The sequence below is a fragment of the Geotrypetes seraphini genome, chromosome 3 (assembly GCF_902459505.1).
Source record: "Geotrypetes seraphini chromosome 3, aGeoSer1.1, whole genome shotgun sequence".
Classification (NCBI taxonomy): Eukaryota; Metazoa; Chordata; class Amphibia; order Gymnophiona; family Dermophiidae; genus Geotrypetes; species Geotrypetes seraphini.
The window spans coordinates 183311494-183336894 of record NC_047086.1 but is presented as its reverse complement, the minus strand read 5'-3'; the positions used below and the strand labels follow the sequence as shown (position 1 = coordinate 183336894).

Genomic DNA, 25401 nt, shown 5'->3' with positions numbered 1-25401 from the left:
GCCCTTGAACCTCTTCTTATTGCTATAAGAAATTATCCCAGGACAAGCAGGCAGCATATTCCCACACATGGGTGACGTCACCGACAGAGCCCCGCAGCGGACAGCCTCGAAAGCAAACTTGCTTGAAGATCTCGAGCTTTCGAGTGCTGCACCGCGCATCGCGCGTGCCTTCCCGCCCGAACTAGGGGGCGCATCTCCTGTGAGGATCCTCAGTTCATTGTTTTCCGTGGAGCTGAGAAAACTTGTGCTTCTGGCTCTGCAGCAATTTGCCTTCTCTTCACCGCGGCTGCTATTTGTTCGGTCGCTGTGCTCAGGGTATTTTCCCATGTTTATTTTCTTGTTAAAAAAAAAAAAGTTTTGTTTCTTTTTTGTTATTCGAGTCCGCGGGCTTGGGCCTACGCCCTCTTCCCTTCTTTTTGAAGGACTTTATTTTTTCTATGTCCTGGCCTGTGACCGGGTTTAAACGTTGCTACCAGTGCGGCAGGACGATTTCGATCACCGACCCTCATAGTCGGTGTATGGTCTGTTTGGGTCGCACTCACCGTCCAGAAGATTGTGATCGCTGTCTGACCCTTCAGCCTCGTGCTTTTCGCCGCCGCTGTGACAGATTCATTCACAATCCTTAGTAGTGGAGTCCTCCCTCAAGAAAGCTCATCCATCTAAAATTTCTGCAATTGTCCCTCCTGGTCGTGAAGGTCGCACTATGGACAAGTTTGGCCGTCGATTGTACCAAAATTCTATGATGGCGAATAGAATTTTGAATTACAATTATGTTTTTACATCTTACTTCAACTATTTTTTGAAGCTGTTGCCATCCTTTTTTCCAGACTTCTCTAAACACCGTCTGTCTGAATTTAAACAGATCCTTCAGCCTCTTTCTCAGTTGAGGCTTTTTATGTTGCAGGCATCTTATGATGCTTTTGAGCTTTCTTCCCAGGTGTCGGCTTTTGCAGTTGCCATGCGCCGCCTTGCCTGGCTCCGCATTGTCGACATGGACCCAAATTTGCAGGACCGTCTTGCCAACTTACCCTGTCAGGGAATGAGTTGTTCGACGACTCCATTGAAGCTGTCACCAAGAGGCTCTCTGAGCATGAGCGCTCTTTTGCTTCCCTGCTCAGGTCTAAACCCAAGCCGTCTTCTACCTGGCCATATAAGCCTCCACCTCGTCGATACCCCATGAAAACGACTCCTGCATTTTCTATGCCACCTCCTCGACGTCCTCAGCAACAGCAACGCCCTCAAAAACCTTAGGCGCCTGCTGCCACCAAACCGGCTCCGTCTTTTTGACGTTCCGGTCCTGAGCATTCCATCCTCCCTGCAAAATTCTCTTCTCCCCATTGGAGAAGCGCCTTTCCCTTTTTTCACCACGTTGGGAATGTATTACATCGGACCTCTGGGTGCTGACAACGATCCGTGAGGGATACTCTCTGCGCCTGCTTCAGGTACCCCCAGATCACTCGCCAAGATAGTGTCATTCCAGTTCCTCGCAACTCTCCCTTCTTCTTCAAGAAGCTCGGGCGCTTCTTCACCTTTGAGCGGTGGAGGAGAATCCTCCTTCCCAGCACAATCTAGGGTTCTACTCCAGGTACTTTCCAGTACCCAAGAAGACGGGGAATTTGCAACCCATTCTGGATCTTCGAGCCCTCAACAAATTTCTTGTCAAAGAGAAGTTTTGCATGCTCTCGCTCCCGACATTGTACTCCCTCATGGATCAGGGGGATTGGATGTGCTCACTGGATCTCAAAGAGGCTTATACTCATATCCCTGTTCATCCAACTTTTCGCAAATATCTCAGATTCAAGGTGGAGAATCTTCATCTCCAATACAGAGTTCTTCCCTTTGGCCTTGCGGCCTCTCCCAGAGTTTTCACCAAGTGTCTGGTCGTAGTGGCTGCAGCCCTGCATTCTCGAGGGCTCCAGGTGTTTCCTTACCTCGACGATTGGCTTATCAAAGCACCTTCTCTTCAAGAGGTTACGACAGCGACCCAGACTATTTCTTTTCTTCAAAGTCTGGGGTTTCATGTCAACTTTCCCAAATCTCAGTTAGTTCCAGCCCAGTTCCTTCAGTTTATTGGCGCAACTCTGGACTCTGTCAGCATGAGAGCGTTCCTTCTATTAAATCGTCAAGAAACCCTCTGTCGACTCTGCCGGCAAGTGTCTTCACTTTCGACCCTCTCTGCCCTTCAGATGATGGTTCTGCTCGGTCACATGGCATCTACGGTTCATGTGACCCCCCTTGCCAGTGTTCATCTTCGCATCCCTCAGTGGACCCTGGCGTCTCAATGGCAACAAGCACTGGACCCGCCTTCTCGCCGGATAACGGTGACTTCTTTGTTAAAGAAGTCACCGCTGGTGGATGCTCTCTTCCAATCTTTCCAGAGGTTTGCAGTTCCACAATCTTCCTCATCAGAAAGTGCTCACGACAGATTCGTCCACCTACGCGTGGGGAGCCCACGTAGATGGTCTCTGTACGCAAGGACTGTGGACGTCAACAGATCGTCAGTGTCATATCAATCTGTTGGAACTCAGAGCGATTTTCCTTGCTCTCAAAGCTTTTCTGCATCTTCTTCACGACCAGGTGGTTCTGGTTCGGACAGACAATCAAGTGGCCATGTATTATGTCAACAAACAGGGAGGGACGGGATCTCACGCCCTTTGTCAGGAAGCTCTGAGGTTGTGGCAATGGGCGATTTCTCACAACATCTTTCTCAGAGCTGTCTACATCCATTGTCAACAGAACTGTCTGGCAGACAAATTGAGCCGTATCCTGCAGCCTCACGAATGGACGATCAATTCCCCCACGCTTCGTCAGGTGTTTGTTCGCTGGGGGACCCCTCAGATAGACCTGTTTGCGTCGCCCAGCAACTTCAAACTGCCTCTGTTTTGCTCCCGCCTTTTCTCGCCTCGTCGTCTCGAGGCGGATGCCTTCCTTCTGGACTGGAGGAATCAATTTCTTTATGCTTTCCTTCCGTTTCCTCTGATTCTCAAGACTCTTGTCAAGCTGAAGTCGGAGCATGCCACTATGATTCTGATAGCTCCTCGGTGGCCCAGACAACCATGGTACTCCCTTCTACTTCAACTCAGCATCAGGGAGCCTCTACTTCTACCAGTTTTTCCGTCTCTGCTCACTCAGAGTTCAGGGTCTTTGCTTCATCCCAATCTGCAGTCTCTTCACTTGACAGCTTGGTACCTTTCTACCTAACAGACACTTCTCAATTTTCTCGGTCTGTTCAAGATGTTTTTCTTGCTTCCAGGAAGCCGTCCACTCGTCAGTGTTACGGCCAGAAGTGGACTAGATTCTCTGCTTGGTGTTCCTCTCGTCAGCTTCATCCGATGTCTTCCTCTTTACCGTCGGTTTTGGACTATTTACTTCACTTGTCCCAATCGGGCCTTCAATCTACATCTATTCGAGTCCATCTCAGTGCTATTGCTGCTTTTCATCAGCCCCTGGATGGGAAACCTCTTTCTGCGCATCCCATGGTTTCCAGCTTTATGAAAGGGCTTTTTAATCTGCATCCACCTCTTAAACCGCCTCCTGTGGTTTGGGACCTTAATGTTGTTCTGGCTCAACTGATGAAACCTCCTTTTGAACCTATTGACCAGGCTCACCTCAAGTACCTCTCTTGGAAAGCTGTTTTCTTAATTGCCCTCACTTCGGCTCGCCGAGTTAGTGAGTTGCAAGCATTGGTTGCGGATCCTCCTTGCATGGTCTTTCATCATGATAAGGTAGTCCTTCGTACTCATCCTAAATTCCTTGGGACCGATCCTTTTCAACATATACATAAGAGACCTGACTCAAGGGCTTCAAGGTAAAATAACATTATTCGCCGCCGCCGCCAAACTATGCAACATAGTAGATAACAGCGCTTTGCCCGACAGTATGGAGCAGGACCTGCTCTTATTGGAACACTGGTCCTCGACTTAGCAGCTAGGCTTCAATGCTAAAAAATGTAGTCATGCACCTTGGCAGCAGAAACCCGTGCAGAACTTATACTCTAAATGGTGAGACCTTAGCTAGGACTAAGGCAGAACGTGATTTGGGAGTGATCATTAGTGAAGACATGAAAACTGCCAATCAGGTGGAGAAAGCTGCATCCAAGACTAGACAAATGGTGGGATGCATCCGTAGAGGTTTCGTCAGCCGGAGGCCTGGAGTCCCTGTACAGATCCATGGTGAGACCTCATCTTGAATATTGTGTTCAATTCTGGAGACCACATTATCAAAAAGATGTGCGGAGAATCGAGTCGGTTCAACGAATGACCACCAGGATGGTCTCGAGACTCAAGAACCTCCCATATGAGGAAAGACTGAATAAACTGCAGCTATACTCGATTTTAAGGCCAGATGGGATAGACATGTGGGATCTATCCGCAAAGATAGATAGGGAGGGTCACTGGAGTGGGCAGACTTGATGGGCCGTGGCCCTTATCTGCCGTCTATTTCTATGTTTCTATGAGGAACGTAGAGAGAGGGGGGACATGATTGAGACATTTAAATATATCACGGGCCGCATCGAGGTGGAAGACAATATCTTCTTTCTTAAAGGACCTTCAACCACAAGAGGTCATCCGCTGAAAATCAAAGGTGGGCAATTTCATGGTGATGCCAGGAAGTATTTCTTCACCGAAAGGGTGGTCGATCATTAGAATGAACTTCCACTGCAGGTGATTAATGCCAGCAGCGTGCTCAATTTTAAAAAGATATGGGATATGCATGTGGGATCTCTAGCGGGGTGAAGTCTGGGGGTGGGTCATTAGCGTGGGCAGACTTGATGGGCTATAGCCCTTTTCTGCCGTCATATTCTATGTTTCTATGATTTAGGCCCTGCTAATATAAAATGGTGTCCTGATCAGTTAAAATATTTGGGCATTTTATTCCATAAACATAGGGATATTCTTATGTCTTTAAATTTGAAATCTCTCCAATCTAAAATTACAACATTGACTTCTAGGTGGTCTCCGTATCATCTATCTTGGTGGGGCAGAATAGAAACTGTGAAGATGACTATAGCCCCTATAATTAACTATGTCTTGGGAATGCTTCCCAGAATGGCTAATCGGTCCTTTTTATAAAGATTTGGAAACCATTCTGTCCAAATTCATTTGGCGAAATAAGCCTCCACTTATTGCTCTCTCTACACTAAAATTACCAAAAATAAATAGAGGTCTGGGATTTCTAGATTTTTATAAATATCATTTGGCAATGTTTTTAAGATATGGCACTCTATGGATGATTGACCATCCTCAGTCCTTAGTAGCTTTACCTACATGATATACTAATGAAGCATACTTAACTTCACCAATCCCACTGAAATGTATTCCCTTCCAAAATAACATTAAGCATCTATCATTATATGATACTATTATATTTACAAACCATGCTACACAAGAGAGGGGAAAGTAGGAGACAGCAGCAGAGGGAGAGGGAAGCAAAAAGCAAAGAAAAAAAATGAAAGAGGGAAGCAGAGGCAGGAGACTACAGGGGGAATCGGCGACGTCAACCAACGAAGCTCCCCCTTAAAAGGGGAGGGGCCAATGAGTGGAGTAAATCAAGAGCATGGACAGGCAAGCAGGAGAGGGGAAAGTAGGAGACAGCAGCAGAGGGAGTTCTGATAGACAAGTCGATGAAACCGTCTACACAATGTGCGGCGGCAGCGAACAGAATGCTAGGAATGATAAAGAAGGGGATCATGAACAGATCAGAAAAGGTTATAATGCTGCTGTACCAGGCCATGGTGCGTCCTCACCTGGAGTACTGCGTACAGCACTGGTCGCTGTACATGAAGAAAGACACAGTACTACTCGAGAGGGTCCAGAGAAGAGCGACTAAGATGGTTAAAGGGTTGGAGGAGCTGCCGTACAGTGAAAGATTAGAGAAATTGGGCTTCTCCCTCGAACAGAGGAGATTGAGAGGGGACATGATCGAAACATTCAAGTTACTGAGGGGAATAGACTTAATAGATAAGGACAGGTTGTTCACCCTCTCTAAGGTAGAAACATAGAAACATAGAAAAAGACGGCAGATAAGGGCCGCGGCCCATCTAGTCTGCCCACCCTAATGACCCTCCCCTGTGCAGAGATCCCACGTGATGATCCCATTTCTTCTTAAAATCAGGCACGCTGCTTGCCTCGATCACCTGAAGTGGAAGTCTATTCCAGCGATCAACCACTCTTTCGGTGAAAAAGTATTTCCTGGTATCGCCGTGCAATTTCCCGCCCCTGATTTTCCATGGATGTCCTCTTGTCGCCGTCGGACCTTTGAAAAAGAAGATATCTTCTTCTACCTCGATACGGCCCGTGAGGTATTTGAACGTCTCGATCATGTCTCCCCTCTCTCTGAGTTCCTCGAGTGAGTATAGCCGCAACTTATCCAGCCGTTCCTCGTACGGGAGATCCTTGAGTCCCGAGACCATCCGGGTGGCCATTCACTGGACTGACTCAAGCCTCAGTACATCCTTGCAGTAATGAGGCCTCCAGAATTGTACGCAGTATTCCAGATGGGGCCTCACCATGGATCTATACAACGGCATAATGACTTCAGGCTTGCGGCTGACGAAACTCCTACGTATACATCCTATGATCTGCCTAGCCTTTGATGAAGCCCGTTCCACTTGATTGGCAGTCTTCATGTCTTCACTGATGATTACCCCCAAGTCCCGTTCCGCAACAGTCCTTGCTAGGATCTCGCCATTTAGGGTGTAAGTCTCGCGTGGATTTTGACTGCCAAGGTGCATGACTTTGCATTTCTTGGCATTGAAACTCAGTTGCCAGGTCCTAGACCATTGCTCCAATAGGAGTAGGTCGTGTTTCATATTGTCCGTTGTGCTCTTGCTTGTTATGTTGCACAGTTTGGCGTCATCGGCGAATAACATTATTTTACCGCGAAGCCCCTCAGTCAAGTCCCTTATAAAGATATTGAAAAGGATCGGGCCCAAGACCGAGCCCTGCGGCACTCCGCTGATCACTGCCGTCATTACGGAGAGGGTGCCATTCACCACCACCCTCTGAAGCCTCCCACCAAGCCAGGCCCCAATCCATTTAGTCAAAGTGTCACCTAATCCCATAGAACTCATTTTGCACAACAACCTGCGGTGAGGGACACTATCAAATGCTTTGCTGAAGTCCAAGTATACAATGTCCAAGGACTCTCCAACATCGAGCTTCCCCGTCACCCAGTCAAAGAAGCTGATCAAGTTGGATTGGCATGATTTCCCCTTGGTAAATCCATGCTGGCGTGGATCCCGCAGATTCTCCTCATCCAGGATCTTATCTAATTGGTGTTTGATTAGAGTTTCCATTAGTTTGCTCACTGTTGATGTGAGACTCACTGGTCTGTAGTTCTCAGCCTCTGTCCTGCAACCTTTTTTGTGGAGTGGAATGATGTTAGCCGTTTTCCAGTCCAACGGGACTCTACCTGTACTAAGGGAGAGATTGAAGAGCGTGGATAGTGGTTCCGCCAGGACATCCCTTAACTCCCTGAGCACCCTGGGGTGTAGGTTGTCTGGCCCCATTGCTTTGTTTACCTTGAGTTTTGACAACTCACAGTAGACACTGCTTGTTGTGAACTTGAAGGTACTAAACGGGTCTACTGAGCCATCCTTTTTTTGTAGTTGAGGGCCGGAACCTGGCGCCTCACGGGTGAAGACCGAACAGAAGTATTCGTTTAACAGTTCAGCTTTATCCGAATCTGTTTCTACATAGGTCCCATCTGGTTTCTTAAGGCGTACTATCCCGCTTGTGCTGCGGTTTCTGTCGCTAATGTACCTGAAGAAGGATTTATCGCCCTTCTTGATGTTCTTTGCTAAAGTTTCCTCCATTCGGATTTTGGCCTCTCTAACTGCTGTTTTGACGGCTCTTGCCCTAGTCAAATAGACTTCTCTAGAGTCCTGAGATCCTGTATGTTTGTAGGAGATGAACGCTTTTTTATTCTCTTTTATGAGGTCCGAGATCTCCGCAGAGAACCATTGTGGCTTATTGTTCCTGCGCCGTTTACTCACTGATTTTATATAGCGATTGGTTGGGAGAACGAGAGGGCACTCTTTAAAGTTGAAAGGGGATAGATTCCGTACAAATGTAAGGAAGTTCTTCTTCACCCAGAGAGTGGTGGAAAACTGGAACACTCTCCCGGAGGCTGTCATAAGGGAAAACACCCTCCAGGGATTTAAGATTAAGTTAGACAAGATCCTACTGAACAAGGATGTACGCTGGTAGGACTAGTCTCAGTTAGGACGGTGGTCTTTGACTAAAAGGGCCGCCGCGTGAGCAGACTGCTTGGCATGATGGACCACTGGTCTGAACAAGCAGCAGCAACTCTTACGTTCTTATGCTCTTATGTTCATTCAAAAAGCTCCTCCTGAACTATCTTGCTATAAACATTCTCTTTACACTCCTATTTGGCATAATTCAAATATCATTGTTGGAGGAGAGCCATTACATTGGTCTTCATGGATGGAAAAGGACATTTGGTATATCAACCAACTTATAGAAAATAAATTTTTACTGACCTTCCAACAATTACAAGCTAAATTTGGTCTCCTGAATTTTATAGATGTTTTCAATTGCATCATTGTTTAAAGAAATTGGAATGGCCTTTAAGTCCTAAAACTCCTTTAATTTCAAAGTTTTTGGAATTCTGTCAATTAGGAGTTACACATGGTCATACAACCTCACTCTATTACAAGTTTTTTATCTCATCATCTTTATCCCAAAATACATGTACGAAACATATGTGGACATCTGAATCCACCTTGTAGGGATGGAGGTCTGATAAGTTCTGATCCAGGGCATCAGAACACAGGCAAGGTCAGCACACAGGTAGTTCTGAACCAGGCCAGACCAGCACACTGATCTAGGCCCTGTGTACGGATCTAGGCCTTGTGTGAGGATCTGAGCCCTTGTGAAAGAATTATGAATTATTCCCATTCCCTTTCCCTTCTTGCCATGCAGCCATTCTAAATAAAGGAAAATGCTAGCATCTTGTCACAAGACCTTTGTCACATATTAACCTGACACAAGTTTACCCTTATTCCTTATATGGGCAATAATCAGACTTTGCCTGAGCAGGCCCTGAGTTTAAGGCTAATCAAGAGAGCTTAAGGAGCATGCATTATAACCTTTGGACTGTCACATGCTTATCTTATTTGAGCTGTCCTTATTTGGAAAGGACATCAGCTGACAGGCATTGCAGTGGCACTGCATACGTGCAAAGACTCAGGCTCTGTCCACATGTTAATCAGGCCCTTGTCTAAGTGCTGAGTTGTAGGGTGATCACGAGGTAAAAGCACAAGGTAAAGGGAGGGTGATCACTAGATAAAAGCATGTACCTTTCTTTGTATCTACCAATGTAAAAGCATGTACCTTTGTACCCACCAATCATGAGATGTGTAGACGAGGGAGTTACTATGATGTCATTAGCTTAGAAACATAATAAAAAGGGACTTGGAGCTAGCCCCTGGCAGCGCCTCCATCCCGACTCTAAGACTGCGTGTGTATGTTTCCTATGTGGCATTCCTACACCACCTGGTCTGGCTCTGAAGAGCAATGGTTTTATTTTCTTAAAGCATTCACAACTCCCCACATTATCTACTAGTCTAATGCAATCACTATACTTTCTATTTAATAAAGCATATTGGACCCCTAATAAATTACACAGAGCTAATTTATTAGATTCTAACAAATGTTGGCAACTATAAGGTTAATTTAGGTGACCTGAAGCATATGATTTATGATTGCCCAATTGTTCAACCATTTTGAAAATCAGTTTGGAAAATCATAGGTACTATATTACCCATTTCTTCTCAATTATTGTTTGACATTGTTCTCTTTAGGTCTCTTGCTTTGCCTGAGGACTTGAATAAATGGCATTCTAAATTACTTGATACATTAATTGCTGTCACTATACAAATGATTCTTTCGCATTGGAAATCAGCTCTATTATTAAACATATCATTCTGGTGGGCAACGATTATGATGATTCATAAATGAGTGTAAAGCCAATTCCCTTACTAATAAAAGTTTCAAATCTAATAAAATATGGTCACTGATAGCAACTATTTCTTCTTTAACTTGATTTATAGATACAATTCAACTGGTATTATTGAGAATAGTATATTATACAAATAATTTTAATGTTTTTTTTAATAAGTAAAATTGATCTAAATCCTGGTCTACGTGGGAGTATTTATAATCATCTGTGAATAAATGACTTCATTCGTATATTGGTTAAATAACATAGATACTTTTAGTCCTCATTGCATCTATGATTTGAATGTAAGTAACATTTTAATTGTAAAATATCCTTTATTTTAATTTATTTTGTACATTTCTTATGTTAAATTTAAATAAAAATATTTTTAAAAATGAAACTGAGATACAGGCAGACTGTTCTTCAGTTGAGCTGGGTGCATAGTAGAATAATCAAGCAAAGCATTTCTATTGGTAGGTGTAGCATAAACTGTGGTATGGAATTGTTGATCTTCCCTTATAACTGTAACATCCAGAAAAAATTATAGTAGTAGTAGCAGCATGAGATTTAATAGTAGGGTGGCACATATTCAAATAATCCACAAATGACTTTAAACCATCCAATGTATCATTCCACAGCAAAAAGATGTCATCTATAAAACAGCCTGGCTTGGTAACAATTAAAATATAGCTGTGACATTAGTTTTCATTATCTTTTATATTGGATTTTGCAAGAGACATAATGCCATAACGCAGCCAAAAGATCAAATGCAATAATCACACACTCAATTCCATTATCTGACTACCATCACACCAAGTTTAATATTGCCAATAGAAGTTTCAATGCTATGATATACTCAATAGGCCAATTGAATTGATTAAAAACAGCACAGGCTAATTTTGCCCCCACCCAAAAAGGCAATAACAAGGTGGGATAAATTCTGCACATTGGAAAATCCCTGGCAACCCCTCTGACTAATGACCGCATAATGGCCCTTTTAAGCCCTTACTCTACTAGATAATAGCAACCACCCATTGTAATAGTCTATAATTACCCAGCTTTCCATATTTGGCCGATAATGGCCTAGTGGTTTCGAGCTAAGCCAGGTTCAAATTTTATTGCTACTTCTTTTTGATCTTGGACAAGTCGCGTAACCCTCCATTCCTTCAGGTCCAAAATTAGATCGTAAGCTCTCTGGAACACACAACAGGGGCAGCCATGTGACCAATCAGCAGCATGAATTTGGCAGCTTCTGATTGGAAGTGCTGGCAATTCCACTTGGAAGCTGCAATTTCACAACTTCTACAAATGAGTGATGACATATATTTCTTTCTTCCAATATCACTCATAAATTAATAATAGCAGGAAAAGACTTCAAGAGCTCCTTGAACTACCTCTGATAGTAGCTAATCATATGAATATTACACATACCATGTACAAAATAAGGAGCTTGTACTGCGCCCTCTACTGTTATGGTGATTTTGCCAAGTTTGCAATTAGTATGTACTATAATGTACAGAAGACCTCCCCACATATTTGAGATAACCATCTTATCCTGCTTCACAGGAAATCTTCGTATAACCACAGGGGCACGAATGAACTTCTGAGCATCGCTGAGGTCATCAGAATGACAGCCAATCTGTACCTGAAAGGTAAACATTTCTGCTTAGCTGTCAAGTTGAGCAAACATAAAATTTTCAGATTTCATGAACACAAATGTAATATAGTAATTTCAGAAGTTTGAATTAGAGAATGACATGGAGACAAATTTGTCTCCGTCCCCGCATGAACTCATTTCTCCCGTCCTGTCCTCATGAGTTTTGTCGCCATCCCTGTCCCTGCTCCATTCCTGTAAGCTCTGCCTTAACCACACAAGCCTTGAACATTTATGATTTTAAAAGGTTTGGGGCTTGTGAAGATGAGGACAGAACATGCAGGAATAGGGCCGGGCCGGGAAAATGAGTTCATGCAGAGACGGGGAAAAAATTGTCCATGTGTCATTCTCTAGTTTGAAGCTTTCGAAAGAACTTTAATTAGACCGTCGTATACTATCCTCCAAATTCTATAAATGGTGCCTAAAAAATTGACACCGGTCAGAATGGCGCTTAGCGCAATTCTATACAAGTATCATGCTTAGTACCCATTGTGGCCACCACTATAGCCCAGAACAGGGCTCCGTAGAAATCCTGGTGGCTACAACAAACAATGCACTGGCGTGTGACCCGGCATGGAGTCACCCTGCAGGACCGGATTTTTAGAAGCAATGAAGCTTAAATCAAACACAAATAAGGTCCTCACAATTAAGGTTGGTCAGCACACAGTTCTTTTTACTTAAGTCTTAAGGCTGGTAAGTATTTCTTCATACCTTGTAACACTAGTCAGGATTTCTCACAGCCTTAAGGAAAAGAAAAAAAAAAAAACTTGCCAAAATAAACAGGCAGGAACATCAAACAGTCCACAGTAAAGTCCAAACTTTCTTTTACTGCTCCTTAAGTCCTAATTGCTCTTGAGTCCACAACTCAAAATAAAGTTCAGCAGTTTTGTTTCCTTTAATTCCCAGCCATTAAAGAAAAATAAAGGAAAGCCTCTGGCAACCGTATATGTCTGCCAGGAACAGGAGAGTGCAACAGGTTTTGCCAAAATAAAGGCCTACAGTTAGGCTTTCAGAAATCCCTCCCAAGGTGGAAGCAAAACCTCTCCCCACACACTCCTAGCTTCCTTCCAAAACAACATTCAAGAAAAAAAAAAAAACAGCACACAAACAGTTCCAAAAGAACCACACTCACTGTTTGTGGCTTGAAGCCAAGTCCACCTGCATTGCTTCAGGATAACTGGATTCATAGCCAGTACAAGCTTCTTGGAAGTCCATAGGCTCCTCGCTCAGAAGTGGTAAGTCTTCTGCTTGTTCAGCCTCAGTCCATTCCATCGGTATAGGTCTGCTGTCCTTGTTTGACCCAGGTGGATCCCTAGGGAGGCAAGACCCAAACTTCCTCCCTAACCGGCTTGCTGGTTTGAATGCCACTGCTGGCTTATCTACCCTAGGGGCGTGCCCTGTTCTGATTGTGTCAGCAGAAGTCCAGGGGCCTCTTGAGCTCCCCTGGTGGTGACTAGGATAAAACTCACTCCCTTCTTCCTCAGATAAAACTGGCTCCTCCTGGTGGTCACTGGCATTATCTCCCACAATATACCTCTGGGAGATCCTGGGTTTTTCCTTCCGGGATTTTGCTTTTACTTTTTCCCCCAGCTTATCTGGGACCATGGCAGGCATCGTGTCTGACTGGTCACACCATACACATGACTAACATTTAGGCGCACCCATATAGGCCAATGAAAACCAGGCCTGAATACCTGTGCCTAAGTTGTGCGCAGATCGAATGTATTCTGTTACAGAGCGCCTAACTTTTAGGAACGCTCATTATCCGCCAATGCTCCTCCCCTGGCCACACCCTCTTTTGAGAGCCCCACACTAGAAGTTACGCACACCACTGTATAGAATAATTAGTGCTAATTATTACTTGTTAAGTGCCACTTATTGGCGCTGATTAGCTTGTTAAACAGGTTGCGTGCGCAAACCAGCTGTGCACGCCAATACAGAATCTGGGCAGAATAAGATGCTAAATGTAGATCACCAATCCAATGAAATAATCAGCTAATGATCTAATAAATTGTGATAGAGGATGTCCTCAGCGCAAGCTGTCACCCTGCATGACCCTTATATTTGCAGCTGTTTGTCAGGTGATACGATTTCCTTCTTCAAAGGGTTACCTCTAAGTGCACGTGACAAATAATATTTGCTGCACAGTGCATAAATAAATATTTCAAATAATATTATCTTAAAGAAACTCTAATAAAGCCATAAAAGCATCTGCAATGAACTGCTAATACAAACGCCAGAGCTCTTCAGCCAGCAGCACATTCAACTATTTGGTGTGAGGTGAAGCAATTTACAGAAACATAACTACTACTGCTACTGCTAATCGGGGGTTAAGGGGTGCTGTTATAGCAGTACAAGAACACTATTGTGGTGTTTGCATCAATGAAGCATTACAGGTAAGTATTTTGTTTTTGTGGTTTTATCAGAGCATTGTCTCTCAAACCACGGCACAGTGGTGTACCCCGAAGAAATTCCAGGTGTGCCACAAGAGATTCCAGACTTTAACTTTATTTTTAAAAATTCCCCTTCATAAGTATACGCTAGAATAGATGACATGTACGTCACGTCCACAAGAGACTGTCAATGTTATGAGCATCTGTGTGCGCAAGGATAACAATTGCCCAGACAACCATCATTCTTTCACATGATTGGTCCTTGAAAACTAACGCAAATACCGTATTTTTCGCTCCAGACCATAAGACGCACTCTAGATTTAGAGTAGGAAAATCAGAAAAAAAAATATTCGGATCCAAATTGTGTACTAATATATACTAGGCTCTACACCCTGTCTCCCCTTCCCTGTCAAGCTGTTCCTTTCATTTTTCATATACACACAATACACACAGCAGATATAAATGATCAAAACTGACACGGAGAAATCCCTTCATGCGACATTTATTTAGGGTCTGGATTTGGGAATAGGGTTAAGTTGTACTGTTGTCCTTAATACAATTTAAGAACATAAGCAATGCCTCTGCTGGGTCAGACCTGGGGTCCATCGTACCCAGCAGCCCGCTCATGCGGGCTGCTGGGCACAATAATAAAATACTGGCGACCATCAGTGGGATCCAATAATTCAGCTAAGTTAACCATTTTTTATATTTTTTGAGAACGGTCTGTTCCTATGGAAGTTTTTGAGGCTAATTATTAAAAATAATGTCTGTTTAAAGGATTCTATCAGATTATATTTTTATGGCAAGGTTTGTTTAACCAATGAAGTGAGCTACCCATTAACATCTAGGAGTCAGAAATTTCTCTGGACTGGGATCTAATCTCCTGATATTCAGCCAGCAGCAGTCGGGGGTATTGTTTTTTTTTTTTTATATTTACCATCATCGGCTGATTTAGCCCCCAGTATTCAGTTCCGAGCCATATCCAGGCATCGGCACTGAATATCAGGGGCTAAGTCTGGGCAGGCAAGCTGCCGGAGCTTATGGTTGTCCAATAAGGGTCTTCAGGAGCAAGATTGCAGCCCATTACTCCTGCACCCCTTGCGTTGGCCTTTCAAAATGGCTGCCCTGACTTCTCGCGGCAGCTCAAGGTACTAAATTCACCCACTTATCATATGCGAACCCCTAACACTGGTACTCACATAAGCCCCAGCACTGCCCTATGGCCCACCCCTAACCAACCTACTTTTTATGGGCCAGTCAGAGCTGATATTCAGTGACACTGAATGTTGACTCCAATGTGTCTATAAAATAGCCCCTTGAAACCTGCCGAAATCATGGCTAAAATGTAACCACATACACTTTGCACCTGCTCAGGAATCTGATATTAATGCACAGGTGAGTATTTTATAACCTACATTCATACTTCATGCCTCTGAAGACAACTTCTATTAGGTCACGTGATAACAAGCATTTTCTAATCACCGTGTATATTTTCATGAGGAAGGGATGCTTCGATAGGTTATCTAAGTCCGACTTTGGACGTTTTGAGAAGAACGTCCAAAGGTTGAAGGGAGAAAATGTCCATTTTTGAATCTGCAAGACGTCTATGTTTTGTTTTGTTTTTCTGAAAATAGTACAGCTAGCCATTTGTCCAGCTAGACATCTATTATTTTAAATGCTATTATCAAAATAAAAACATCCAAAAAAAGCCATTTGTGTGTAGTAGGGGCCAGCATTTTTAATGGACTAGCTATACAGACATGCCATCAAAGCAGTGGAACACTCCTGGGGGCACTGCTATGAATTTCAGATTAAGGGTGCCAGCCACACATTTCACCATACATTCTATGGTAAGCCCTCTAAAACTCCCAAAAACCTACTGTATCCACCTGTCTATGACCCGCATAGTCTTTATGCCCACAGATTTCACCTATATGGCAGTACAGTGCTGATTTTGCTAGTCTCACACGTTCCACCACAAGTGTACTAGTTAGGGTGGCATATGGGCCTGGGTTTCCTTCTCTGCCCACCAGGCTACTCCAGAGACCTGCTTGCAGCTCTACCAGGACCGGCCATAGTATCCGAAGCTGTCATAGAGACAGATATGTACTGTTTCATGCATACATTTGGGGGTGGGGATAGGGGGTGGGAAGGGGTCAGTGATCACTGGGGGAATTGTGTGGTAGAGAATGGCACAGGGACAAATTTTTCCCTGTCCCTTCGGGAACTCATTTTTCCATCCCGGCGAGTTCTTTTCCTGTCCTTGCCCCATTCTTGCAAGTTCTGTCCTCATCTGCACAAGCCTCAAACATTTTAAAATCATAAGTGTCTGAGGCTTGTGCAGTTATGGCAGAGCTTACAGGAATGAGGTCGGGACAGGGATGGCGATAAAACCCACATGGATAGGATAGGGAAATTGAGTTCCTACGGGGACAAGGAAATCTTTGTCTCCGTATTATTCTCTAGTGTGTGGGCATCTGGTCAATTTGGATACCTATTTGGCCCTTATTCATTTTAAATTGTGCCCTGGACGTTTTGTAAAATGATTATCACCGCAAAACATCCAAATGCTAAAGCTGCCCTAATCCCACCAAAAATACACCTCTAGCATGCTCCCTTATGATTTAGAAGTGCAGGAAACAAAACAACCAGAAAGACGTCTAGAAAGTCAGTTTTGAAAATGCCCACTTGGACGTTTTGACTAGTAAGAAGTCAAAGTGCTGGATTATGCCATCTTTTGGATGCTTTTTTGATAATGAATCCCATAAGGTCATTTTATAAGAATTTTTTTTTTACTTACTTACATATGAAAACACATTCATAAAATAACCCCCATTCAGTATATCCTAGCACAGGGGTCATACTCCACTAGAAAAAGTGAAAAGTGCAATTTTGAAATAATCACCTCGAGGCCTTTTTCAGCTACAGATGGATGGAAAGTCATTACTGCAGTGGTATTTGGTGAAACATAAAGCCCTGTGCTTTTCCAAATGAAAGGGCCTGCAAATAAACACATAGGTCATTACTAGGCTATCTTTAAGAATATGCGACACCGTGTTCAGATTTATCCGTCACCAAAAAATCCATCGCACCCACCAGACAATTGACTGAATCAATATGATTGAATATATTTGTAAATTAATGCATATTAATGTATATTAATGCATTAATCTCATCTGTCACAGTAAAGGAACCCATTTTCCTACCTTCTGTTTATGGCAAGCTATACCATTAATGTTGCACTGTCTGACCCAGGCCCAACTGGTGTCTTTAATAGTGACAATAATGATGAAATTGTTAAATTCTCTTTCTTTATACTCACATTCTCATTAGCCAAGTTACTCAAAAAATGTGCTACCATCTATAGCAGGGGTGTCAAAGTCCCTCCTCAAAGGCCGCAATCCAGTCGGGTTTTCAGGATTTCCCCAATGAATATGCATGAGATCTATTTACATGCATTGCTTTTATTGTATGCTAATAGATCTCATGAAATCCTGAAAACCCGACTGGATTGTGGCCTTCGAGAAGGGACTTTGACACCCCTGATCTTAGTATTTATCAGGGCTAGCTCAAGGGACTTGAAACCCTGAACCTACTTATGCTTTAGCACCTTCCCACATCCCCCCCCCCCCCCCCAGCGCCTCAGTATCCCACCATATCAGCTCTGTTCTAGCCAGTTAGTCTACCTGCATAACCTTGACTCACTCTAGAGCAATGGTCTCAAACTCAAACCCTTTGCAGGGCCACATTTTGGATTTGTAGGTATTTGAAGGGCCTCAGAAAAAAATAGTTAATGTCTTATTAAAGAAATGACAACTTTGCATGAGGTAAAACTCTTTATAGTTTATAAATCTTTCCTTTTGGCTAAGTCTTAATAATAATATTGTAATTTATAGCTAAAGAGACATATGATCGAGAAACTGTTTTATTGTACTATTGTGATTATGATAAACATACCGAGGGCCTCAAAACAGTACCTGGCAGGCCACGAGTTTGAGACCACTGATTAAGAGAAAAACATAAGAACATAAGAATTTCCACTGCTGAGTCAGACCAGTGGTCCATCATGCCCAGCAGTCCGCTTACGCGGCGGCCCTCTGGTCTAAGATTAGCACCCTAACTGAGACTAGCGCTGTGTTCCCGCTAAGCTGCGCTGGGGTGCGCTGGCGCTCAAAATATTACCTCGCAGCGCACAAGTTTCTCGTCACAGCGCACACAGTGTAGAGCACAGTTCTTCAACCACCGGTCCGCAAACAAAATCTTGCCGGTCCGCGAAGGATTCGGTCCCCGCCGCAACGAAAGGCCGGCGTCAGCTGACTTGCAACTTCCTGTTGCAGTCGCTGTGCCGGGACTCCTGCCTTCGCCGGGACTCCTGCCTTCCACCGCGTTTGCCTCCTGCCTTGTCTCCGCACCTCCAGACCAGCAGCGGCAGCTGTGTATGCTTTTAACTTCGGCACAGAGCTGCCCCTAATCAATAGTTTAGCGCGGTTTCATAAGGCAGCCTCGGGGCCTTTGCTAGGCCGGCCCACATCGCATCATCGAAGCGGGCCGGCTATCAAAGGCCCCGAGGCTGCCTCATGAAACCGCGCTAAACTATTGATTAGGGGCAGCTCTGTGCCGAAGTTAAAAGCATACAGAGCTGCCGCTGCTGGTCTGAACTCTTGGGCCGCTGAAGGAGGGCAAAAAGCAGCTGTCCTGGAGGTTTCCCTTCCTCTCGCCTTTACAGGTTCCTTTTTTCCACCTTTTTTTTTTTCCTTCAAACGGCAACGGGCCCCAGCATCGACATCAATCAAGTAAGTTCCACTGTCAATCAAGCGGTTCTGCTCGGCCAAAGCTTCCCCTGTGACATGAGCCACCCTCAGGGGAAAGAAAGTGACCCACAAAGGTGAGGGGAAGGGGGGCAGATGATGGAAGTTGGGGGGGGGGAGAGAGAGAGAGAGAGAGAAGGGGCAGATGATGGAATGGAGGAGATGAGAGAGAGAGAGAAGGGGACAGATGATGGAAGTGAGAAGAAGGGACAGAGAGCAGAAGGCAGATGGATGTCAGTTGAGAAGGGAGAGCAGATGCTGAATGGAAGTGGGGAAAGAACACATACTGGATGGAAGGAGGAGATAAATAAAGGGGGAAGAAAATAGTAAGATAATGGAGGGGTGAGGGAAAGGGGTGACAAGCTGTGTGTAGACACAGTGAAAAGAGGGAAACGGGACTAAATAGTAAGAAAGAATTTAATTTAGATGGAGGCAGAAAATAGAGAAGGAAGACCAGAGAAGAAAAGGGAAGAGAGAGCAGAGAATGATCAGATCTGAGTGAGGAAATGAGAAGAGAGATATGCTAAAAACCACAGGGGGGAGGGAAGGATAGAGATGCCAGACCATGAGGGGAACAGAAGGAAGATGATGGATGCTAGACCAAATTGGGGGGGTGGGGGGGGGGCAGGAGGAGAGATGGCAGGGAAAGACAGACAGTGAATGGAAGGGGCAGATGCTGGACTGAAGAGACAGAGAAGGTTATCATGCTGCTGTACCGGGCCATGGTACGCCCTCACCTGGAGTACTGCGTCCAGCACTGGTACTTTAAGAAGGACACGGTACTACTCGAAAGGATCCAGAGAAGAGCAACTAAAATGGTTAAGGGGCTGGAGGAGTTGCCGTACAGCGAAAGATTAGAGAAACTGGGCCTCTTCTCCCTTGAGCAGAGGAGATTGAGAGGGGACATGATAGAAACATTCAAGGTACTGAAGGGAATAGACTTAGTAGCTAAGGCAGGGAGAACGAGAGGGCACTCTCTAAAGTTGAAAGGGGATAGATTCCATACAAACGTAAGGAAGTTCTGTGGTAGAAAGCAACATATTTATTTGGCTCATAACTTGCTGGCGCCCGATATTTTTAGCTCACAGTGAAAAAAGTTTGCTCACAACACCCGCCCGCTTAGAGGGAACACTGCCTACCAGCACACGTTCTTGTTCAGCAGAAACTTGTCTAACTTTGTCTTGAATCTTTGGAGGGTGTTTTCCCCTATAACAGCCTCTGGAAGAGCGTTCCAGCTTTCTACCACTCTCTGGGTGAAGAAGAACTTCCTTACGTTTGTACGGAATCTATCCCCTTTCAACTTTAGAGAGTGCCCTCTTGTTCTCCCTAAGTTGGAGAGGGTGAACAACCTGTCCTTATCGACTAAGTCTATCCCCTTCAGTACCTTGAATGTTTCGATCATTCTCAATCTCCTCTGTTCGAAGGAGAAAAGGATTGATCCCTACCTGTTCTTGGCCTCGTGGCTACCTTTTTCAAAATGGTGCTGCTAAGGGATTTGAGCTGCCACAGAAATCACCACCTGGGGTGAATCACTACATAAAGGCAGTTAATAAATCCCAATAAATAAAATAAAAAAGTCTTTATATGTCAGCTTGGAACCCCAGCAGTAGTACTGCACGCCTGTTGCTAAAGGTTAGCAGCAACATTTCAAAGACGGATCTAGAGCATCAATACATCTACATCAGATTATTAAACATCCCTACATAGAGTTTTCATGCTAATAGAATACCTGGTCTCAGTCGCATACTGAGAACACAGATAGACCAACGAAGAATTCAGAATGCAGGGCCACAAATTAAAAATGGAAATATTTATTAGGGCTATCAACACCCTTCAAGCTTGGGGCTCTGAGCCAGTGCCCATCTGGCCCATGTCTTGAGCCAGCCCTGAAAGTTACTTTACAGATGGCTACAAGGTTACATATTGTTTGCTGAAGTGCACATCTAAATTCAATTTGAGCAAATGGTCATGAATCTACTGAAATTATTACTCATATCTTTGTTTTTACAATTAAAACATATACTAACCTATGAATCATTGCAACTTAGTTACAGTTATCAAGAAAGATAGAGCACCTGTATTTGTGCAGTTGATATGAAGAATTGTAGAATGGAGATTGGGCAGAGCTGGCACATGCTTCATTTGCAATTTGGGGCTTGCAGGCTCTTGATCACATGGGCAGTTGTTATAGATCTCTGACCCCAAGCTCAGCAGAAAGCCTTCCATGGAATTCTTAAGGACAGGATTCGCTTTACCAACTGTTGGTGTCCTACTGCCAGAAACCATCTGTAACAGCAGTTTGCGGAGAGAAGAAAAAGCATGAAATTCTTGATCTGGCAGTTTTAGCAGATCTCTGCAGTCCTTACTTAGCACGCCTATCCACGAAGAAAGTTTGGATCCTGGTTGACCCTCTTTACCGATATGCTGCTGAAGGTGAGAGAGTGCCTTTTGGAAATGGTAATGAGTGGACTCATCAGCATGATGCAATGGCTTCACATTGGCTTCATCCATGGTGCGCCCTGAGATACTGATACCAAACTTATTGAGAATTATGTTTCCTGGATAATCAGTGATTGAATTTTTTCCTCTATTCTCCGAGACCCACCACCAGGCATGACCTCCAATAAGCAAGCCCCCTCCCTCTGCAACAAACTCATGTATCTTTTCAGCTTCGTGTGCACTGTAGGACATACAACAATACACACTAAGATTTGGAACCAGCTCTGTAGGTTTACATTCAATCTTCTCCTGTATTAGTATATTGTAGAAACCCTTAAAGCTGGGCTCAACGCCTATTTTCCCTTGTTTTCCAGTGCTCAACCAGGATACTGCATTAAGAATAAACTTCCTAAACTTACGACATGAAAGCTGACCTTCATGGCTTGCCACCACAACTCGGCCTTTACCATAACGTGCTGCTGCTAGCAATGACTGGTAAGAACCATCCATGGCAATGGAGAAAGCTAATGGTCCATGAACAAACAATGCTGATGGACACCTATCTGTTTTTTGGTTAAAACTGGTCACTCCATCTAAAAGAATCTTCAGGTCTTTGGTGGTATCAATTCCATGCCTGAAAATAAACAAGAGAGAAACAGTCTTTCAAATTAAGGACTAGATTTAGATACCTATGTTCATGCAGCAAACACATGTTAGTACTAATATATGTGAGTTGTTGCTACTTATCATTGAAAATTGTTAATGTAATATATTTAACCCATGGAGGGCCATTTTCAATAGGACATCTACCTGTAAGTCTGTGTCTGGACATCTTGAGAAATACATTTAAAAAATCAGGTGGAGAAAATGGTCATTTTCACAACTGCAAGACGTCTATATTTTTTGTTCAAAATGACCTGCGAAACATCTTGAGCTAGCAAGATGTCTTTTTTGGCCATTTTTGAAAAATAGGACATCCAGATGAAACATGTCCAAAGCAAGCCATTTGCATATAGGAGAGGCCAGCATTTTTAATGGACTGGCCACACAGACATAAAAGCAGAGCAGTGGGGCACCTTAGAGGGCATTGCTGTGAACTTCACATAAAGGGTGCCAGATATACATCTCACCATAATCCCCTTATAATGTGTGGTGAGCCCTACACAACTCCCCCAAAATCTACCGTACCCACCCGTCTTCCACTCCAATAGCCATTATGGCGGCAGGTGCCACCTATATGGCAGTAGAGTAGGATTTTGGTGGGCTCACATGTTCAACCAAAAATTTAGTGGTTAAAGAGGGATATGGGCCTAGGTTCCTGTCTCTATGGTTCACTACTCCACCCACCAAGCTACTCCAGACACCTGTCAGCTGCTCTACTATGATTTCCCATACCATGTGATGCTGTTATAGAGACAGGTATGTACTGTTCATTCAGATCGGGTGGGAGGGGGGTTAAAAGGGGTTAGTGACCACTGGGTGAGTGTGGAAGGGTCATGCCTTTATTCTTCTAGTGGTCATCTGGTCAATTCAGGTGTCTTTTTGGTCCTTATTCGCTTTTAAAACAGGTCCAGCTCTGAACGTCTAAATGGTGTCCAGGATGTCTTGGTAAATGTTCGATTATGGCTACAAGACATCCAAGTGATAAGCATGCCATAAGTCCAGTGGCATAGGAAGGGGGAGGCGAGGGGTGGATCGCCCTGGACACTATCTTTGTTTGGGTGTCGGAATCTCTCCACTCCCCTCCCCCCACTCCATGCTCATTCGCTCCTTTGCCTGCCCCCGTAGCTTTTTGAAAAGCTTTGCCAGTGTGAGCAACTATTCTAGCCTGGTGCTCATGCCATCCTGGCTCCTGCTGAAATTACTTCTGGGTCACGGGGCCAGGAAGTGATGTCAGAGGTTCTCAGGCTAGTGAAGCTACTCATGTAGATTAAGATTTAGAGGTATGGGGTAGGAAGGGAGGGTGTGAATGTGGTGGGGGGTAAGGAAGAAGCAGGGAAATACATTAAAAAAATCAGGTGGAGAAAATGGTCATTTTCACAACCGCAAGACGTCTATATTTTGTGTTCAAAATGACCTGCGAGACATCACCCTAGGCACCTCCAACCCTCGCTGTGCCACAGTCTAAGTTCATCCATAACACGCCTCCAAACATTCCCCCTTGAACTTTGGATGCACTGCAGACAAAAAGCCCAGTAAGATGTCTAGAAAGTTGGTTTCAAAAATGACTACTTGAACATCTTGTCCAGCAAGACGTCCAAGTGCCACTTTTTGCCTTTTTTTGAACATCTTTCTTTTTTTGAAAATGAGCCCCTTAGTGTACTAATCAAAAGGAAGAGCAACTAAATTGGTTAAGGGACTGGAGGAGTTGCCATACAATCAGAGGCTAGAGAAACTGGGCCTTTTCTCCCTTGAAAAGAGGAGATTGAGAGGGGACATGATTGAAACATTCAAGATATTGAAGGGAATTGATTTAGTAGAGAAAGACAGGTTGTTAACTCTCTTCAAGGTAGAGAGAACGAGAGGGCACTCTCTAAAGTTAAAAGGGGATAGATTCCGTACAAACGTAAGGAAGTTCTTCTTCACCCAGAGAATGGTAGAAAACTGGAACGCTCTTCTGGAGGCTGTTATGGGGGAAAACACCCTCCAGGGATTGAAGAAAAGGTTAGATAAGTTCCTGCTGGACCAGAACATACGCAGGTAAGGCTAGACTCAAATAGGGTACTGGTCTTTGACCTAAGGGCCGCCGCGTGAGTGGATTGCTGGGCACAATGGACCATTGGTCTGACCCAGCAGCGGCAATTCTTTTTTTTAAATAACAGCTTTTATTGAGATACACCTCAAACATAACATAAACATATAGAATACAGCAGCAAGAAAATAAAGTGCAAGCAACCACACTCCAAATAACACCCAAAGTGTAGTCAAGAACAAATACAAATGTAATCCCTCCAATCTAACAATAACAAACTACAAAACCCACCAAAACGCAGTCAAATTCCCCCCCCCACCCCCCCCCCAGGGACAAAACACAATTCCTACAACACCCAATTAGGTCGAGAAGCATCCAAAACCAGAAAAAAAAAACCAAAAAATGGAATAGGGATATAAATAAAGGTTCCCCCTAGTCTCCGCCATCCCAGTCCAGCCCCATGGTCAACTCAGTGCCCCAATCCACCCCTGCCACTGATCCCCACAGAAGCCCGAAATCTGCGCCAAATATGAGCATAGCCATGGAGTTTACCATGGCGTAGGGCTGTTAAGTGGTAAAGAAGTTGCCAAGTAAGCAAGCGATGCTCCACCATGGCCCACGTGGGAGGGAGCACCTGGTTCCAAAGGGAAGCAATAGCTAATCTAGCAGCAGTGAAGGCCAACTTACAAAACATAGAATCACCCCAAGCTAATCCAATTGATGCCAGAACAACAAGGCATGTCGCCAATCCACCGGAATGGGGATATCCAGGATCCGAGACACCCGAGAAAAAATTCCAATCCAGAACCCAGACACCCGCCCACACTGCCACCACATATGGAAATAGGTACCCACCTCCCCACAGCCCCTCCAACAAAGAGCACTTGCACCTCCCTGCCAACGAGCCACCACCTGAGGGGTATAATACCAACGAAAGAGAACCTTGTATCCATTTTTGATCAACAAGGCCGCTATACCCGCCGAAGAAATCTCTGACCAGATATCCCCCCAGGTGTCCCAGGATATATCAGAGCCCCAATCACCCTCCCATGCCCTCATGTAGGAATGTGGGGTCCCCCGACAATTGAGGCATCTATATATAGCAGAGAGAGCTCCCTTCCTGAGCACCGGTCCTAACAACAGCTCAAAGGGAGTCTTACCCCCCCTCAGATCCCTCAAAAGACCCGAGGCCCTGATATAATGAACCACTTGCAGGTAAGGAAACAAATCTCTGACCCCAAAGCCAAACCTGCCCCGGAGCTCTGTAAAGGGTCGAATACGGCCCAAAACCGGATCCCACAATTGACCCACACACACTAAGCCCCTAGTTTCCCAATCAGCAAATACTCCACCACCCCTTCCCGGTAGAAAATCTGGATTATATCTTAACGGGGTATACCAGGAATGGCGCCTATCCAGCAATAAACTACCCCGGGTCTGATTCCAAACCCT

General features: G+C 44.4%; 1 protein-coding gene across 1 annotated transcript in view; it reads right to left on the bottom strand.

Moving 5' to 3' along the window:
• Positions 1-25401, bottom strand: part of LOC117357210 (TRPM8 channel-associated factor homolog) — a 70475-nt gene that overhangs the window by 24859 nt on the left and 20215 nt on the right. The window contains 3 exon segments of the mRNA XM_033937582.1: positions 11395-11608; positions 16916-17010; positions 20894-21891. Coding sequence (XP_033793473.1) covers positions 11395-11608; positions 16916-17010; positions 20894-21891 — 1307 coding nt within the window.